Here is a 21,271-nt window from a genome sequence, read left to right on the forward strand (position 1 = left end):
TTAGAGGCAAGGAAGCCAAATATGCAAGCTTCAGAAAGAATGTCTCCTTGAATCTGTAAAGCAGGACCAATTAGATCTTATGGTTAATTTATTAGTCTATCGGCACCAAACAAGGAACAAAGTGATGGCAGCAATCTTGGTCCCAACTCGTCAGTCACAGAAGTACAAAGCATGCAAATGGAAAACATTTTCTGATTCTCTTCCCCTCCCTAGAGGCCTGCATTGCTGGCTGAGGACTACAGCATTCTCCTGTCTTGGCTCATTTGCAAGATAAACATATTTTGGTCTCAAACGCTGCTCCTTTCCAACTGCTGGTGAAAACTCCGGTCAGTCTGAGAGATTAAGAGGATGATCTAGGACACTACTCAATCCAAGAAAAATGCTCACGTGGGAACGCAAAGCTGCTGTTGTGACACAGTGTTTTTTTCCCACTGAACCTCATTCTGCAAGTCCAGATTCAAGTAGTTTCTATCTTTATTCTTTATCCACATCAACTTCCTTCTTATCTTTTCTTTTATTTTTTTAAAAGGGGAGTTGCACACTTGGATTCAAAAACATTTTTACAGTGTTACTTAAATACTCATTTTCTACACCTATGACGACTTGTGGTGTGATTGAGACAGGCCTCATACCCAGGTAATGTCAGGCTGAGTCAATATTCAACTGCAATTCTTCAAGACACCTATAGGAAGCAGTATCAGTGATCATAGAGATACAATTTTTTCTAATTAGGCCATATTTAAATCTATGGTTCCCAATTGTTATAAGATACCTTGGTAGACTTCTGTAGGCACCGATACATCTATCCCAACCCTTGCATGCAAATTCCAATCTCATTGGTTGCTGCCGATCTATCTCTCTGCAGTCTCCTTTGCTCCCCATTCTAAAAATGGCATGTTTCTGAATTTTAAGCATTCATGGACTTTGACACAAGAATCAGCTACATTTCATCACTGAGCAGTTCCTGCATACTGCTCGTATTTTCTGAGAAGGGTATGACTGAGTCATAGTGACATTCCTATGACAAGCTTTAAAATGCTAGTGAACGATTATTAGAGAAAATGCTAGTTTTATTATTTTTAGAGTTAGACAACTCTAATGTCCTCACTACTTATCCCCCACTTCAAACTCCAGAAAAGGCATACAGATTGAACAACAGATTAAGAGTTATAACAGGAAAAGGACTGATTTTTTTTGTTGTTGTTACAAAAACCCTCCCAAGCAAAACTAATAAAACCACAGACTTGCACGTGAACAAACAGACTTTTAAGATTGTTTATAAAACAACAGATTAAATTAACACAATGATACAAAGACAAATCTTCAGTTGCAGTAAAGGCATATAATCTCATTGCCAACAGTGTCTAGAACAAACTCTGAAGTCTGTATCTACAGTTGGCCAAAACCCCACAAATCTAGAAACCCTTGAACTTTGGGAAAGCTTTGATCCACTCCAGACTTTATGGCTCTGATTCACTTCAGCTTGGGAAGGACCTAGATCTGCTTAAAATATATTTCAGAACATATTTTTTGCCTGCATTTTTTTTATAGGTAGGTCATAAATACCGCACGCAGACCCATTTTTCCTTATTCACAATGCCTGTTAGCAGAGTCAGCTATTCCCATCTCCAACCTAAAGCATAGTAAAAAAAACAGTAACAGCAAGCTTTAGATCAGTTGACTTGCTCCTAAGGAACAAGGAGAAATCTAAAGTACTAAAATCTCCACAAGCAACCTGTTCTGGAGCTTCTGAGGGAAATTCAAACCAGCTACAAACTCTGAGAGTTGTACAGTGTGAAAAAACTTGCCAAGCCCAAAACCAGCCATACTACTCCTTTTTTACTATCCCCAGAAAAAACAATGAATGATTTGACTACAGTTTCTAAACAAGTATATTGTGCAAGTCCATTTTGTTTAAGGTAACAGCTTCATTCACTGCAGTAGTAAAGCAGTGATCACAAACCACGCAAGAAGGCTGTGGTTTTTAGATGGCCTAGCTGACAGTGATGAAATTAGGCAAATCTATCTGAGGAAAAGGAATCAGATCAGCTCTTCTGACCTCATTAGATTATTAAACGAAGTGTCAGTAACTTAATAATAATAATAATAAAAAAAAAAACACCACCACCACCACCACAACCAACAACAACAAAAGCCTCCACACATCCAGACCCCTAAGACCCATGGATCATAGAATAATTCAGATAGGAATGGATCTCAGGAGATCTCTAGAACAACCCGCCTGCTCCAAGTAGGGTCAGCTGTGAGATCAGACCAAGTTGTTCAGACCTATGTTCAGTCAGATTTTGAAAACCTCAGGGTGGAGACTGCCCAACCTCTCTGGGCTATCTGTGTCTCGGCTTGACTATCCTAGGGTTGAAAAAGGTTTTCCTTATAGTCAGTTTGAACCTCTTGTTTCAACCTACACTTGTTATCTCTTGTCCTCCTAACACACACCACTGTAAAGAGCCTGGCTCCATCTTCTAAATAACTTCTTTGTATGTATTAGGCAGCTGCCGTTAGGTGCCTCTGAAGCTGTCTCATCTCCAGGCTGAACAAACCCCACTCCCTCAACCTCTTCTAAAAGGGTAAGTGCTCCAGCTCCCATCGTGGTGGCTCTCAGTTCAACTTGCTCCAGTTTGTCTCTCCTGTGCTGAAGGACCCAAAATAAGACACGGTGTCCCAGATGTGGTCTAGCAAGTGCCTAGTCGAAGAGGACAATCACTTTCCTGAATCTACTGCCTGTGTTCCTGTTAATAAAACCCAGGATACTGCTGGCCTTCTTTGCTACCAGGGCACACTGCTGGCTCATGCTCACCTTGTCACTTACCAAAACCTCCAGGTTCTTTTCCCCCGAGCTGCTTCTCAGTCAGCTAGCCAGTCCTCAACTTATGATTGTCAGGGACTCTTCCTTCCCTCGTGCATGACTGTTTGTCCTTGCCAAATCTTTTAAGACTCCTGCTGGTCCACTCCTCCAGCCTGTCTTAGTCTCTCTAGAAGACAATTCTGCGTATTTACCGTACTGGCTGGTTCCCACAGTTTGGTGTTATTTACAAACTTGAATGTACTGATCACTTCCATCTGGTCACTGATAAAGATGTTAAACAGGTTCCAGGACAGACCCCACGCTACTCCACTTTTCACTGGCCTCCAGGTAGCTTTTGACCCATTAAGCACTACCCTCTGAGCCTGATCATCCAATCTCTCTCTCTCTCTCTCTCTTTTTTTTTTTTTTTAACTGATCTCATTATCTGCCCATTCAGATTATAACAGTCTGACTTGCATATAAGATCATTGTGGGAGATGATGTCAAACACCTCGCTGAAGTCAAGGCAAATGACATTCATTGCTCTCCCCTGTGATGATAGCAGTGGGAATTCTGGTATTAAGCTTCAGGAAACTAGGTTTAACTCTTGACTCAGTAAACCAGCACTGTTGGGAAGACTCACTAGAAACAAGGGCTGGTGCACACACTCTCAGAAGGAGTATTTTTCCCCCAAATACCCCTGCAGAGTATCAATTTGTATTACTTGGATTCAGTATGCCAAATGCCCTGGTACAGTTAATCAGCATAGCTCCATTAAACTCAGTCTAACTTCAATACTTTGCCTCAGCTAACAATCCTGCTTTGTTATGCAAGTGACTGATATTTGTTGCCTCAGTTCTTTAGCAGAATATTATATGGACAGGCCCTGAGGGATCTGACAGGAATAGCTAGGGAAATTAGAGAGATAGAGATGTGAACTTCCTCACAGTTCCCCAAGGAGGCACAAAAATACACTATGTTCTTGTGACGGTCTTTCTCTTACCTTTGCAAGGAAACTCCATGCTGCATATTGCCCTGAGGTTGTGCTGTTTTTTAGTTTCACTGAGTGCAACATCAGAAAGAATCCCAACAGTCCACTGCAAAAGATGGGGAAAGCTTTTGTTAATAAAGTCTCTTACTAAGCAGCCTCTTACAGGCATCTTGGTTTTCCTAATGCACAACTGAACAGACACCCTTCAAGCACTGTTAATCCCATTTGGGGAAAAAAAGCTGGTAGACAAAGAACTTTGTCTAGTAAATTTGAGGGCTTGTTCAGCCAGTGGCTACAGTCTGAAAAAAGTCAGATAGTTCTATGCTTGGTCTCTAATGCACTTGCATAATCAGAAAAGTAGAGATTATTGGAAACACAGGGTCAAATATTAGCTTCTGGCATTGAAATGACTCTGAATAAAGGCAGTGAAAATTTCAACAGAAACCACACATATTTAACCATTAACTCACTTCAACCACTATGGAGCCTTAGATTGGGGGAAAAAAAATCCCAAACCTCATACTATTGGAAAATTTGTCTGATGCTTTCTAATCATGCAAACTTCATAAAGCCCAAATTCCAATTTCCAATTAAGAAGTCAAGTACGTCTCTACCAGACAACAGACAGATGACTCAAACTCTCAGCTGACTATTAAGTAAATTCTGATTCTCAAGTCACCTAAGATAGCAGTCCCCAGGGCTCCTGCAGCCAAGCCTACTATAAAGAAACTTTGTTCCACATCTCACTGGACTTCAGACAAATAAGCTTGGGTTCTGGATTTTGTTTCACTTGTAATGGATTTGCATCCCACTGGTTATGAAACAGTGAAGAGTGAAGCAAGCAGAGGATAGAAAGGGACTTCAAAATACATAAGGGACAAATCACTGTCTAACTAGTACAGAGGCATAAGAGACTAAAATATTGTGGGAGGAAGCATGGGAAAGCAGCAAGTAGGATCAACAAAGCATGCAGGTAGTGAGGTAAAATGTGCCTTGGCTCTTGAAAGGGGTATGCTGTCCTAGATACTGATGCAATACAATTGGTCCCCTCTCTGCTTCAGCAGAAAGAAGCAGATTGAGGGCCTCTCCAGGCTAAAAGTTTTATGCTGGGCCTTTAACCTGAGCCAAGAGCTGCTCCCTGCTCAGGACATGGAGCAAAGTCATGAATCAGCCCCACATCCATGCTGGTGTTTTTGAAACACGAAACACAGCATGGTATTATTATAACCACCCAGGAGAAGGAGATACTACAATGTCTTTCACTGAACCATAACACAAGACCCCAAAGGATGACCTGCTGCACCTGGAACCAAGCAGCTGCTGCTCTGATGACAATAAAAAGGCCCAGAGTCAACTACCAGTCACAGAAAATGGGCAGAACATACCACCTTGAGAAGCTGGTGAATTCAATGAAATACCAAGCAGCATTGCCCAAACTTCTGAAAGTCTAGTAGCTGGCTAAAGTTTAATAACATCTTCCTTTCTGAAACAGGCTTTTAGTAAGACTGATTCAAAGCCGTTTAATGCGATTCAGAGATAAAAAGTGAAACAGCTAAATATTATACCTGAAATGCAGATGCCATTGAGTTGAACATTGAGTGAAATAATTGAAGCAGTTTGCTTCAACTCCTAATGCACCAGACATTCTACACAGGTGGCAGATTTCACTGCATCAGTTGCTCTTGCTTTATATCATGAGTTTTCTTCCACATCCTTAATGTTTACAAAGGCACTGTATGACAAGATGTAGAGGACCAACTGAGACGCTTGTTTCTACATCTAGCTACTCTCTTCCAATTTTAGAGGTGTGACACACAGTCCTATCTACTATATGTATAATGAAAAGGAAACATAAGTAGGAGGCTTCAAGAACAGAAATTTAATGAAGTAAAAGAAAAGGAGTATCTGGGCTAGCTAATATTCATTGGGGCCTGAAGCTGGACTTTGTCTTCAAGAAAAGAAGAAACGTACTTCACTTAGCTGCCATGGAACAAGCTATTCATCAAAAACTAAATGCAAGTTGTTAGTGGTGGGGATAATCTACTCTTGAATAAAGTTTTGTGTCCAAATGCAGGGGAATCTACACTGGGGAATTATTTAATGATCGTTTTTCACACCTTTTAATAGATAGCCCAGATAGAAAAGTTTTAACAATCAGAAATTAGCATGAAAATACAAGCTTTTCCCCCTTTAAAAAGAAAACACTTTCCTTGGGCAAAAAGTTTGGAGGAGAAAGAGGAGTAAAATTTGAGATAATTAAGAGCTACAAAAGACATGCTTATGTTGTCCTGTGAGGGCTGTGAACTGTTGCTACTCAGAATAGAGGGAAACTTGTTAAAGCTTTTCCCTTTTACCCCAAAAAAGCATTCTGCCAAATAACAAGATGTACAAGCAAATAAATCCACATACACTCATATACTAAAGACTAATACTTTGTAATCACTGCAAACAGCAAGTTTTACAAGGGCTAATCCAACTTGAAAAGCATTTAAGAGACGCTGATTATCAAAGCTTTGCATTTTACATTAGGTAAAAACATTATATTTTACACTAAGTAAAAAAATATTTTACTGGAGACTGGGAACACTTATGGTCAGAATACGCTCACCCAAAAAAACATACATACTTCCAAATGCATATTGACAGAGTCACTTCTCTATAGTTTTACTGCCTTGTGCAGGAGAAACTAGTGTAACTAAAGCTTTGCATGTTCCAAATTTAACTGAGAGTCTTGCTTGGAGCTCAGCAGGTTCTCTTATTTTGAACACATTCACATGGCCTGTTACAGAAAGGTTACCTAGCACAGCAGCTGCTATGAAATCTGTAGAAGTACAGGAATGGAAAGTCCAAGGCACTGAAGAGATCACCTGAGGGGAAAAAGCAGTACACTCAGAGGAAAACAGAACGGGGTGGTGGTGGGGAAATAATTACCCATTGTTACAGGCAGGGGAACAACAATTATATGACCATTACTAGTTTAACATTCCTTTAAGCCCTTGTAGCTGCCTGACTTTTTGTTTATGATGCTTTCCACATTTCTAGTGTGTTTATTGATTTCTGTCTGACCTTCTTGATTCCAGCCAGTTCCTGCCTTCAGTTGAAAAGGGGGGAAGTGATTACACAAAACTTAAGAATATTCTGTGTTAGTATACAACTAATCCTGTCGATGCAACAGTTACCAGTTAGACATGCGTCACATTCATCTTTTACTTCAGAGCCTGCAATGCTTCCTACTGAAGTCAGGAAACTGGCTTACTGAAGCAATAGGAAACAGATGTATATTGGCTGTTTCTCCCTCTCAGATTTAAACTCTGACACCTAGCACAAGTCAAGAGACTTAGAAACATTCTCCTAAATTCAAGGAGAGCTCTAGAGTACTTGCATTTCCAGGCACTTGGGCCCAGGAGCTCTAGGTAACAGCAGTTCCCTGGAGTTGTCTTGCCTTCAAGGCTCTACGGATTCAGAGAAAGTTCAGTCTTTCACTTTTTGAAATGCAGGTCTATCTTCCTTGGCATTTCGTGTCTATCCTCATGTGGGAATGCTGTATACACAATGTGAATGACCAAGCAAAAGAGGAAATTTAAGTTTACTTAATATTTTTTCTTTGTCTTTCTTTTCTTTCTCCACTTCTATCCTTTCATTTTTATTGATAAAGAATCTCTATTTTTTTTTTACCATAAACCAGCTCAAAAGCTGTTGTTTATTGTCTATCCTATGTTGCTTCTTTACAAAGGGCAGATAAGAAAGATATTACTAAATATCACACAGATTACACAGTGCTAGGTACCTTCTTCCTTTTCCTACAACATGCATATTATTAGTCATATTGCCATGGAATTCTAGGGCTAAACTCCTATAGGATAAGGAGTTTACATGCATGAAAAGGGAAAAGCAGTATGCAAACCAAAAAAGGGAACATCTCAATCCACTTTACCTGCTGGATGGGATGCAGAGGCCAACAGCATCACACTAAAAAGAGAAAAAAGTATGATTGTATTAATTGTATAAATAGATAACTTTGCATGTTTTCTTCCATGAGTGAAATTTTTTCCACTGAAGAGAATAAATGAGGCAGAAGCATCAAATCAGTAATGTTGGTTGAGATGGGATCTCTGGGGTCACCTAGCCCAGTGTGGCTCACCTGAAGTGGGTCTATCACCAATACTGACATGTGCCCTGTGGCTTTGTTTAACCAGGTTTAAAAAAAATTCCCAGCATGCAGATTACATATCTGTGTAATTTGTTCTAGTATCGCCCCATCCCTCCTAATGTGCAGTTTTAAAACTGCCTAAGCTACAATTTATGGCTGTTGTACCATATTATACCATCTGCCATTCCTTAGAAAGATTTGGTTCTGTCATCTTTGTAACTCCTTGTCAAGAAAGTATAGACATTTGTTAGGTTGCCCCTTGGCTGCATTTTGCCAGTCTCAATAAGGTCAGTTCCCTCAAACTCTCCTTGTAGTAGACCGTATACTCTGGCTCTTTAACAATGACAGCAGCCGTCTGCTAGATTCTCCACAGTATCTCAGCATCTTTCTTGATCTCAGGGGCCAAAATTTTCCAGGTTTATTGCAGGGGCAGCCTCCAAAATGCTACACAGGATCATACTGAGCGGAACTGTAATTTCCCTAGATCCGTTTGCCACACTCTTCCTGTATGTATTCCAGGATACATGGTTTGCCTTCATTTGCTATGAGTGTGCCTCGTATTGATCTCACAATTCATTGTAACCCCCAAGTCCTTTTCATTAGGAGTGCTATTCAGCGCTGCTAGTTAGTGACACCATTGAGACAGAATTTATATGAGCTATAATGGTGTAAACTTGTGTGTCCCTCTGTCCAAGGATGAATTTCAACTGCCTGTATGCAAATATCTAGCCTATAGGAACACACATATTTTGTATAACAAATATCCAGTTCTATCTGTGTGATTGTGCATGCACTGTATATTCATGCCCCAAAAGTCACCCAGAAAAAAACAAATGCTGCAAATAAACAGTTTTTCATGCATTTTTAAATACTAATCATCATCTCAACTCATGCACACTTTTTACAAAGATGCAAGTGAATAAGAAAATCAGCTATGATCAGTTCTTTACTGGAGAATCACTTAATATTTCTGAGGTCCCATAAGAACTTCATGCTCTGAGTTTTTAAGTATAAGCTGTACAGAGGCTTCTCCATCACTACTGACTGTTCCTGTCATTCCACATTGTTTCCAAGGTTAAACAGCTACAGACAAAGATTCTTGGGCATTGTAAGCTGGGAGAAGCAAGCAAATCTTTCAAAGCAAAACTACACCTCCCTCCAGATACCAACAATACATGCAAATGATGGACACAAGGGACAAAAGAGTATCTGAAGGGCCTTTTCTGAGATAAGTAGCAAGCACTGTGCTTCTGAAAGCAAAAAGACATTTGTTAATGTTATGAATGCTAAAGCCAGGCATTTTCTCCTAAATATCACCAATTCTTACTATGCCCAGTAGTAGCAGTAAAATACAAACCCAAACAGCGGAGGAGTGGAAGCCTGCATGACAAAAATATAAGGCAGAGCAACAGTTGGAAGTGGTTCCCAGCACATACAGTGATGGGTAGAAAACTGAACTCATTGTAAATGAGCTAACTCAGGTACCCACACCCATACAATCTCATCAACAAGGCGCTCAGACCAGGCCAATTCTGCTTTTCAGCGTTAACACAGTTATGGTTTCCATGCTAGTTCACTTTCAGCTAGTTCCCATTCTCTCTGCGACCATGTGACTGCACTTTGTGGCCTGCCTTCAGCATGCTTTAGTGAATCAGAGATATTCCCAGAGGCACCAGCACGAGAGGAACTCCAAAGAACATGGAAATCCTGTGACTAAAGTCTCACAGGGGAAGATCATAACTGAAATAAGAAGTAGAAGATGAAGGGCTGAAAAAGGCAACTGTTTATGAGGGATATATAGCCAGGTGTTTTAGGCTTAACATTATATATAAAGTCTGTGAAAGACTTACAGTATAGAATACTCTTCTGCCCCTCCTCCCCATGTATACACTTTCTCCCCACACTAGATGGCCAAAAGGAGTTCACAATAAACAGGCTCAATACCACAGTTTCCTGTTAAAGGCAGGAAAGGAAGCAAAGGCCTATTGCTTTAGACTGAGTCAGAAAGACTGACTGGAAGGACAAGTGAAACTGTATCAGCACTGATGAGAATTATGACTAAGCTGTGTTCCTCCGTTTTTGCTTTCTGCTTTATTGCCTCTTAAACAAAAAGGTGAGAAAAACTTCCTTCTGCAATGAAGAGAAATCGATAGCCCTACTAGACATCCCAGGCTTAAATCCAAAAAAAAAAAAAAAAAAAAAAAAAAGCAGGAAAACAAAGCCGTTTTTGTGAGTGAGGGGCAAGTTTAGGTAAATGGGTTAAATGGCAGTATAATCACACTGGAACTCTGCTCTGAACTGAACATCAACAGGAAAGATAATGATGTTGCAGGACCAGTCTACGGATTCAGGGGTTTCCAGAAGGACAGTCTGGACATCAGACCACAGTAGAAATAAAAGCCCTTTGCAGGGCTCCTCTGTTCCTCTTTTCTTCCTCCAGACTCCTATTGCTCTACTTTGGACTGAGTCATCTGCAGTCTTCTATCTAGCTAAGAAGAGGTGTATTTCAGCAGGAAAAACAATTTATGCCCACAAAGTTGCCTTTCTCTACTAAACAAAACCTACTGCAGCTTTTTTAATTCACAAATGTGACAAATCAGCAGCTCTTCCAAAAGCCAGATACAGGATAGTTGCACAGGCTACAGCCTCTACCCCACATCTTTGCCAGTGCCATTTATTCAATGTTTGACATCCTCCTGCTCTATGTCTTTGTTTTCTCTTCATCAGTGACTACTAGGTTGTCTGCCATGCCTTTGCAAACAGCGACAGATATTGGGATGTGCCAACATCTTTTTTCAGGTTTTCCAGGAGCAATGTATCTCTATATACCTCTCCATAGGAAAAAAAGACCAAGACAAGCTGTGATTCACTTCTAAGAAGCATTAGGTACCCCTCAGCATGCCAGGTAGACACTACAACCCCCTCACAGCATCTTGCCAGCCAGCTGTGGGAGCAAAATCTGGCTCCCACATTGGCGAGGGACTGGAAATGAATAAAAGAAAATGCAAGGTTACTGAGCAAACACTGGCAAGTATCAGCAACAATGAAGTCTGAGAATGCAGGAAATACAACACTTTTTTTTTTTTTTTTTTTAAGGAAGGAGTAAGATTGAGAAAAAATAGAAGGATATTCTTGGAAGTATATTTCCCTCTCTTCCTCTCCCCACTTAAATACAAGGGAGACGGTCAAGAGAATAAAGTACAGCTTTGCTTTCCCTCCTATCTGGCACCTAAAAAAAAAAAAAAAAAAAAACACAGCGATGCCGTAAGTGATGAAGTGAGGAACGCCACACTTTTAACATCAGCAAATATTTCTTCAGACCCATTTGGTTCTGGAAAGTTCCCATCCATGTACATTTGCTAACACCTTAACTTAAAACACTCTCTCCCAAAATTTGTTCCAGATATTAAAGAAATAGTGCGTGTAGAGACAGAGTACAGTAGGAGACTTTGCTAGTTTCAGTTGTACCTCTCGCAACGTCCAACAGAGCCAATGTAGGCAATATATTTTTTAATCTCCATATGTATTTTTTAATCTAACATATTAGTACATGAAAACATGTTGTAGCCTGGGGTAAAACTTTTAATCTGTTCTATCCAGGCAGCATCTACATTCAGAGTGCAAGTCTGTTTTTATACCAAACAAACACTTTCAGCAGATCCCACTATAATAAACACTGTCTGGCTGTGTTCATACAGCTGCTCTCTTTTCCCCACACAGTCCCATGTTATCTCTCTCACGTTAGAAATAAGGAGCTATAAAGGCCCATTGATACTATTCCTAATAAAAAGGAGTTGCAAGGATACTGCCCTAAGAAGTTTCTTCATAGTACAGACAAGACCACCAGCATGTCACACTTTCTGATTCTGGAGATGGAGCTGAGTTCCTCTCACAGCTGAAACAGTCTTTGAGAAGTCTGGTGTAGAGAAAGCAGCATATACCCCAACACAAGCTAAATCACAGAACGGGATGCTGCATATCCTCTGCCAGAGGTAATCCCATATTCACAGTAATTCTGACCCAGAATTGACTATAAGAAGTTAGCACTCATTCAGATAATGTTCAGAATAAAATATGTTTTAAATTGTATTTAACTGTCTTCTATGGAAATCAAGCTTATGCAATAATGCTGTGTGTCAGTCACCCTTTTCAGCTCTCAAACACACCAACCAGTTTCACATGAATTTAAGAAGCAGACACCTCAAACATAATTACATACTCACAGGTCTCATGAACAAATAACTCCTACCTGTGCCTTCTGTGACAGAAAGCTCTCAGCCTCATTAGACACCTGAGAATGTTCACTGCAGTGGTACCTCATGAAGGTCACAAACAAGGTAAAAGCTTCTGTCAAATTTCACACCCTGTTGAACATCATTGACTATAACAACAAAACAGAAATCTGTAAGAAACCAGATGCCAGTTGTTCCACTGTTTATGTAACCATTTGTTTTCCATTGACAAGATGACGTCCAAATGCCCATGGATTGCAATGTTCTCTAACAGACAGAAGTGTGTGTGTGCACATGTGCATGTCTACAGACTCAACATACACAAACAAACATATATTCATCTGCTTCCTCTTTTCAAAGAGCAACCTGTTCTCTAGGAATTGCTTTGCACCATCACCTCCCAAGCTATGCTGATGAAAATCTTTACAAGCAAATGTGTTATCAAAGCCTGTGAAGAGCTGCTAAAAACAACAAAAAAGGCAGTCTCCCAACTCCTACAACTCTATTTCTTAAACAAAAAAAAGTAGCTTTTAAATACAAACCCCTGCATCATTAGACCGCACAGTTCCTTAGAGAACAATACCTCCTTTTCAAAAACTTCTAAATCAGTAATCATCCCTTCCATTCAATGTGGAACTCCTGCTCTCTGCTGGACACAACCTCACAGACTTCAAAGCTAACACACCAGAGAATCTGACCCTGATTTCAATCTAATCCGTAAAATTAAGACCTTGAACTAAAATCTGAATTTAAAGGTTGAGGCCCAGGCAAGCTTCAACTAAAGCAACAACTGAGTTATAGTCAGATGCCAAATGAAAACAAATCACTTTATTTTACTGCTTTCTTAATTTTTCTCCCTTATACAAATAGCTGCCAGGAGAATAAATAGCTGCTTTAAGTAGAATAGCTCTCTCAAGACTTCACAGATTATTTCTGTACATAGCAGCATATCTCCAAGTTCTGTGACTGTAACATTCTTCTAAACAGCTTCAATAGACACAATTGCTTTCTTTGACTAAACTAGATTTGCTTTGTAGTTCAGAGTAGATGAAAAATGACAACTGACTTGAAACAAAAGCCTACTGCAAGCCAACTGATATTCAGACATTGCCAATGCACAGAACCTTGGCAAATACTCACTGGAACCATATAAATCCATAATAAAAGGGCTCCAATACTCCTTTATGGATATAGGTGATTTGATCAGACTAAGATGAGTAATCGTGCTATCGAGTCGGTGTTCATAAGATAAGAGGGAACTGCAGTCAAACACCTGTCCTACAGCAGTGTCCTTGATGCATCCCTATCAAAGATCTTTATCAAATGTGGTCAGACAAGAGCACACATTCATGCAAATCAATTAGACAAGCACAATTTCACTTTTGTTATGCTTATCCATAACTTATGCTCTCTATTATGCTTCTATCCAAACTCATTGATGGGTTTCATTCCTTTTGACCACCCTTCTTCCTAAGAGCTTAGTATTCACCCTGCATAGTATTTCCTCACAACTTCACCTACTGTTCCAAAAAGAGGTCAATGAGTATAAGCAGAGTAAGGTAAGAGGTTTGCTTATGGATGGAGAAGGATCTAGCAAAATCTCTGCAAAGCTTACCTCAAATAAAGCCTCAGAAAAATATAGTGGAAGCCATGCAATCTGATTGCATTGGCTTAGATGGTTCTTTGGGGAAAGGATTGGCAAAAAACAGAACAACAACAACAACAAAAAAACCCCACACCCACAACCAAACACTCACAAGGGACTCTAGTTGGTGACTAAAGCTCTTTCACTAACCACAAAATAACAAACCAGTTTTATATATCCTAATCAGCAGAACAACAAAAGGTCTGAATTACTCAATCATCCTAACAGAACTCTGATCAATCAGTTACTGCTCATGTTTTTTGCACATGGTACATCTATAACCACTGCCTCTCCCTCTGGCAATTTTGTGCAAGTTTGATTTTTATGAGTGGGGGTTGCCAAAGAGGTACTCTTTAAATATCATTCTGGAAAAAGATAGCTCTCTTGTGCACATGGTGATAAAAAAAACGTAACACATCTTTACTCCCCAGGTGTATACTGGCATGTCCATCTAACCATAACCAAAGCATTCAGCTGCTAAGCAATGTTCTTTCCATGAATATCCTGCTACCCAAACATATTTAAGTAGTAGTAGCTATGAGTTTTCTAAGCCAGACATGGCTGAAAATGAAAACATACCACATAAAACCATCTCTGGTATATTAAAGGCTTATTGATTTTACCTGAATATATAGTTGATGTACTGCTGGTCCAGGTCACTGAGAAGAGGGAAAAAAAAGGATGTTCTTTTAGTAACACAGCTCATTTGATAGAAGAGATCAGTATACTAATTTACACGTCATTTACACTGCTTTTACATTACTTCTGTTGTTATTATGCCAATGGTAACCTCATTGAAAATGAAGGTAATAGGAGACTGACTAAAGACTGGAATCCTTTAAGCACAGATGGAAAACAGTGCTGAAACAAATGGGCCTATTCATATCCTATACATATATGTATTGTGTTTAGATACATGTCCATTACACTCAGTGGGAACATATCCATCCCCATACAGACAATCACAGATTACAGATGCTATGAACATGTAATATCACCTGATTTCAAAAGAAACTCCTGTTTACTCGGTTTAGTGCTAAAGTGCTCGTGAGATTGGTGCAAAATTACAGGATTTTTAAGGTACTTGGACATTCAGGTTTTGTTGCAAGTTACCAGCTGTTGCATGCTCTTGAGACTTTGTTTCAAAGAGGCATTCACAGGCACAAACCCTGCAGCTTTCAAGGCTAACACAAACTAACATTTCCTCTTTATCTCTCTGATATTAATCAGAGGACCTTTCTCCAGAACTAAGTTATCATCCTTTGATAACACACTATTTAAAACTAATGTAGTGTTTGAGTTAGTATAAATATCAATAGTCATATGGTATAGTTGATTATCAACAATAAATATTGCTCCTCTGGTAAGAAAAGTTAATGATCATTCAAGAGTGCCTGATAAAGCAGAGATCCCTACAGTTTACCCAACTGCTAGATAGATGAGTCTAAATCTTTCTTTTTAAAAAAATATTAAAATACATTACCTTAGAGAGCTAGGTTTCCATAACTTGTGAAATACTTTGTAAGTCCCTGTAATTGAAATGACAAATATAATTGCTGCAACATGCAATCATTCTGACAAACAATGGATTGTTTGACCATGGTTCAGACTCACTCATGTGGAACCTTCTGAATTACAGTCAGCAACATGGTACAAAGGATGCCTAAACCGTGAGTAAAGTCACTTAACACTTCAAATTAATGGTTTCCAAAGTATTATCATCTCAGAGTACTGTCATACTATATGTTTCTCCTAGTCTTTCTGAAGAAGAGAGAACTCCTAGCTCATGACTGTTATCAAGGGACATGGGTACATGGGTGTTTGTATAAGTATATGAAGAGAACTGCTGCAGAAAAATAGGTTCTTTGTGCCAGCCCACTTGGGGCAGGGACCACTACGTCTTCATCCATGTAGGCTGTTGTCACTGTTGCCTCTAAACCACCTTTGCTGTTTGAAGTTTCTTGAGCTTTAGACTCTCAAGGTTCTTGGCACTCTTGACCTATTCACTTCCTGGTGTGCTTCCACTTCTGTTTTGGGAAAGGCTTTAACTAGTCAGGGAAGGAATAATAAAGCTTCAATCTCAATGTTTTTTTCCGGACTCTTTCTTTGGGGCTATTCTTTTTTTAATCGCAAAGAAAATCACAACATGAAAAGCAAATCAGCTCGAACACTACGTAATAAATCTCTTCAATTCCACCTTCTTTAAACAAGCTGAAAGGTAGAACAGGTATCCCTCCTTCAGTGCTGTCTTAATTCACTGTATGTTAAGTTGGTTCACGTGTTCACCCTCTCTAGTAGCTTCTTTGTCTTTGTGTAATTATACTTCCTATTAACTAAAAACCCAACAGGCATGACAACAGCTTTCTCCCCAAAACAAGAGAAACTGAAAGCAGCTATATTTTGAACATAAACATTACACTGGCACCTCCTACATATTTTAACCATACGGTAGAGGGTTCCTGAACACTCTCTGCCTTCCACCTCTGTGGCCTAGCACTGTTTTACAAATTAGACCTCGTGACTTTGAGAAAGCAGTAACATGACTTGCTACAGCAGACAGAAAATATTTGAAGTGCAAAATCCTTAGCTTTTTGTTTTTACCTAAATAAGCAAATATTTACCATATGACATTTCCTAAATACATATATATATACACACACACACATATATATATGTATATATATAGTTTATTATTTGTATGTTAACATTTTAGACTGGAATCTCTAGACCTTCCTGGACACAAATACATAAAAAGACACAAATTCTGCCCTAAAAAGTTTACACTATGAATAGACAAAATAAAGACAGAATCATCTCTATTTTGCAGATGAGATTTAACATATGAATCAGTCACTCAAGTCTGTAAGACAACTAAGAACTAAATATAAGTTCCTTATTACCCAGCCTAATGCTCCAAAACCCACAAAATTACAAAATTACCTAGTTAAAAATTGCTACTTTCTTCAGGTTCTCTGCCTCTGACTGTTACAGCTTTCAGGAGAAGAATCTGATTTACTTAAAAATAGACCGAAGACTTATTTTTAAAAAGACAAAAGAGAAATACACAAATACTGATATGTCATGAAACCCACAGTCTTTTTTTTTTTTTTTTTTTTTTTTTTAAGCAGCATATACGATTGCACCAAAACCCCACATTTCAACATCCTTCCTCTGGGAGCATATTCAATGATATTTTAGAATATTATCTATCAGTTCTTTAATAAAATCAATGTGTTCAATAAGGTTCTAACTACAAGCTATTCCCCCCCCCTTTTTTTTCTCATGTTTCCTCCCACTCTATAAGGAAGGTCCCTTAGTTGGCAACCATCAAAAACTCCCAGAAAAGCTTACTGTTTATCAAAACTACATATGCATTTTCTTATGTTAAGTGACTGCTACATCTAGTTTATTCTACTGTTTTCAATATAAAAGCTATAAAGGAAATGAACTTTCCTATCTTTACTGAGCATCTTTATTCTTTCCAAGTTCTTATATCAAGAATCTTAAATATCAGTAACTTCATAATAAACCTATAGTTTGGTTTTCTAACATATTCATTTTTCCCATTTTTTTTTTCCAAAAGAAAATGACTTACCAAGACAGACCAAGTGAATAAAAGCCCATAAATAACCATTTGGATCAAACTGCAAAAAAGAACATCTAAATAAATAAATGCAGAGTCATATAAGCACACATGTGGACATTTCCTCACAGTTAGTTTAACAAAGCGAGTATAGTAGAAATTATACTACAAATAGTACTGTATTAGAGAATACTAAAGGTTTCTATTTCCTCTGGAGACCTGACATACTCTAGATATCTTTATCCTCTTTGTCTCTGGCTCTCAAGCAGTCTGTGAGCACAGCTGTTTCCTTCACATCATTCAAAAAAATCTGATAATATGGACCCCGCTGTGTTTTTTCTTGTATTGCAGCCATTTTTCATTCAGCAGAAAAGTTAATTTATGACTCCTCCTGTACATTTGGATAAGCAGCCAAGGATGAGCAAAGGGGTAAGAGGTTTTTGTCTCCTTTCTGCTCTCAGCTTCCACAGCAGCTAAACAGTCTCTCCAAACCTCTCACTCACTGCAGGGCTATGATAGGAAGAAACTCATTCCTAGACCAAGCAAAAGTGACAGGGAAGATCATTCAATCTGCTCTTATATACCACCCTCTTCTTAAGGGTATCAAAAAGAATGCTTTAAATAGACATCTACCTCTAAGCAAGGCAGGCTCTCTTCACAATCAGAAATAAACATTTTTGAAGGGAATTCATCTGGCATGTTTTATATGTCTACTTTTATTTGAGATGACTTATACACCAGAACTACCTACTCTGAACTGTGGACTAGGAAGAATGCACACAAGGCCAGCTAAGTTCCACATCACGGATGCATACATTTGATCAGATGCATCCAAACAATTCACAGATTTATAAGACATAACTTCATATATGAACTGAAGTATCTATATCAAGCATGAAGCCTTCCTAAGCGTCCAAAAGAGAAAGACAGGCACCTCCAAAGAACAGATGTTCAGTGGACTGGACTACTGTCTAGAGATACCTCCTTCCTCTCTCCAGAGACTACAGAAAGAGTGTAGAGTGCTCACAAAGATAACTCAGGAACCTGCTTAAGTATGTGCAGTAAGTCCAGGTCTAAGTGATTTACTTAGAGCCCTTTTAGGGGTTAAACAAAAGTTTTTGCAGCCCCAGGGTTTACCCAAGACCTCCAGGTCTGAGTTACTCAGAGGTTTTACCACAACACAAACACATTAAGAACAGCAACAGTGTAACAAGGCAACAGGCCACATTTATAATTTCTTCAACAGAACTCACAGACCTAAGCTCACAAGTAAAAGCTGCATCATGTATGTCCTCCCTCATTTGCTATCAAGATATAAAATATCAAGGTTAATCTAGAGCCTGTTTACAAAGCAGAGCTCACCTGGGTGTCACATAAAGGAAGGCATACTGCTGCTACCAGAAGAAACAATGCACTGTTGGGAAAAGAAAAGACAAGACTGAAAGCTCACAACCTGGATCTGTACTCCCCAGGGAGTTTGGAGGTTTCCACTCAATTTTACACTGGTATTTCATTTGTTTCATTTTTATTCCATATTTAAGAAGTCACTTCTGCCACCAAAACTAATTTTTCAGAATTAATCTTCTTCATAATTAATACACAGCAAAGTTATACGAAGAGAAAAGTGACACAAAACAATCTCATTAGTGATGCAAACAAACTGTTGTAGGAAATACTGCTCTTCACTTGCCATCTGGCTTTCCTTGCGTACTTTAGAAAGCTGAAAGAGAACCAATTTTTAATCTATGGATGGCTACCAAAAAGTTTATTCATTCAGTTAGATGGCCTATCACAACAACTCAAGCAGAAATAAGAGAGGTGACTACATTCAAGGTTATGCTGTAACTCCAGAATGCAGACCAAAGTGGGAGCTGAAGGTATTACACTTGAAGTACCTTAAGGGAGGACTTGTGCTGTCCTTAGTCAACAGATTTGGGCTAAATAAAAATCTTAATCTGTGGCTGAGGCAGTACTTCTAAAGGCTAAACTGAATACACAGATACAGAATTTCTATGGACTGTCACTATTAATGAGTATTTGCTTTTGCAGTTCATGCACTGACTTTCTAGCAGAGTAGGAGGAAAAGACAGAATAAAGAAAAAAATCACTATCCTTGACTGGATTATCATCCAGTGGGCAAAACAAGTCATAGTAAGCTAGGTAATGGAAGCAAAGCAGAGAAAGTAGGAAGACAGAGCTTCTAAACACACTAAGTAGTAAACCAACATTGTACACTAAGAATAGCTAAGCGATTACAAAAATATGGAGAATATCAATTATATGTTCTTCAAGGGAATTGGGGAAGAAAGAAACTTCTAATATATGAATGGCTGGCTTCTGTTTTTCACTATCTCCTTTCTGAAGTCTAAACACCCAGGGACAATAAAGATTTTTGAGGGTGTGCTAACATATGAACATGAACATATGAAGTCTGTCCTAAGACAGACATATCTAGTTGTTTTCTATCTCCTTTTCTCTCTCTTTTTCAAAAACATTTTATGAAAGCACTGCTTTGCTATTCAGAAATACTGTTTTTCTGTTTTTTTTAAATGTTTACACAAGAAAAAAATATACCTACTTAACCTGTTCCTTAAAAACAGAAAGTAAAATTTTAAATATTTAATTACTCCTATGTTGCTATTCAGGCTTACTGCCTACAGGAATGTGTCTTACATTCTTTATTATTTTGGTGTATCATTATCTGAAGCAAATACAAGAAGCTGGAGCCAAAACAAGTCTGAAAGGTTTTTTAAAAGAAGAACAAACAAAAAAAAAACCCAAAACTTACCTACAGACTTTCAGAAGAGATGTCTGCTGTAAAAAAGAAAGTGGAGTTAAAAACGCTAAAGGTAAGAAATGGTGAAAGAGTGCTTTCCCCTTTTATAAACAGAAAGGGATCATAGCTGATCTTACTGCAGCAAAAACACTACAAAAACAGTGAGCAACATTCAACAGTCCATTATCTTTGAGTACTGCCAAGCAAATTTAATTTGAAAAAAGAACAAGGATTACAGATTGGCCTCCTCCAACTTCTGATTTATACTTACAGATTATTTGCCACTGAACAAACTTAAAACCAGATGTGAAGTTCATACCCGGTCTTCAAACTTATCTTTACCAATACTGTGTTTTGTATTACTCTGATACTGAGTATTCTTAATTCATTAGGTACTACCCTAGCCAAAACAGTTTTGATCTAAACACAGGAGAGTTCCTCCAACCTTCTGGTCCAAATTTATTCCTCAGAAGCTTCCCAGCAAGACCTAGGTTTCTACTATCCTTCTCCATGGTACTTTGATTTTCAAGGAGAGGGAACGTAGGCATGTGAGCTGGAAAGACAATGTGGCACACTTCGGAAGGGTCAGCCATTGGGAGACAATGTCCCGGGGTGTGCCGTCGTACACACTGCTGTGCTCCGTGGACACAGCCTCAGAGAGCTCTTCAGTTTATTAGGAGTAACAAACACCGATCACTTATTTATCTCTCCATATACACATGGAGGGGAGGGAAGATCCCTTGTACAGCAAGCTGGCATCCTTTGTAGAAGAGAGTTTGCAATGAACAACTTCCCAGTGCTATCTAACATAGCAATTCTCCAGTAAAACAATTAGAAAAGCATTTCAGAGCTTGGAGCATAGTGTGATCTCCAGGATCTCTCAGTTTATGAGAAATAGACTCATCTCAAAGTAAGCAAGAATTATTCTCCTGTCTTTAAAAGGTCTTGGGACAGATTCCAAAACATTAAAAAAACAAATTCAAAAAAATGATTTCCTGCACTTCATGTGGAAATGTAGTCTACCTATAACCATACAATGCATCAAATGCTAGATAAATTACACCGGCTAGACATTAGGACCCAGTCCT

General features: G+C 38.8%; 1 protein-coding gene across 4 annotated transcripts in view; it reads right to left on the reverse strand.

Annotated features, from left to right (window-relative positions):
- Positions 1–21,271, reverse strand: part of TMEM241 (transmembrane protein 241) — a 60,743-nt gene that overhangs the window by 25,262 nt on the left and 14,210 nt on the right. For 3 of the 4 annotated variants that reach the window (XM_062568137.1, XM_062568133.1, XM_062568136.1), the window contains exons 6-13: positions 20,196–20,221; positions 18,770–18,821; positions 17,420–17,468; positions 15,308–15,353; positions 14,448–14,483; positions 7,732–7,766; positions 6,595–6,664; positions 3,810–3,903 (exon numbers count right to left, since the gene is read on the reverse strand). In XM_062568137.1, coding sequence (XP_062424121.1) covers positions 3,810–3,903; positions 6,595–6,664; positions 7,732–7,766; positions 14,448–14,483; positions 15,308–15,353; positions 17,420–17,468; positions 18,770–18,821; positions 20,196–20,221 — 408 coding nt within the window. The remainder of the gene's footprint in view (positions 1–3,809; positions 3,904–6,594; positions 6,665–7,731; positions 7,767–14,447; positions 14,484–15,307; positions 15,354–17,419; positions 17,469–18,769; positions 18,822–20,195; positions 20,222–21,271) is intronic. The other variant, XM_062568134.1, reaches the window with a different exon arrangement.

Source organism: Rhea pennata, chromosome 2 (assembly GCF_028389875.1).
Source record: "Rhea pennata isolate bPtePen1 chromosome 2, bPtePen1.pri, whole genome shotgun sequence".
Lineage (NCBI taxonomy): Eukaryota > Metazoa > Chordata > Aves > Rheiformes > Rheidae > Rhea > Rhea pennata.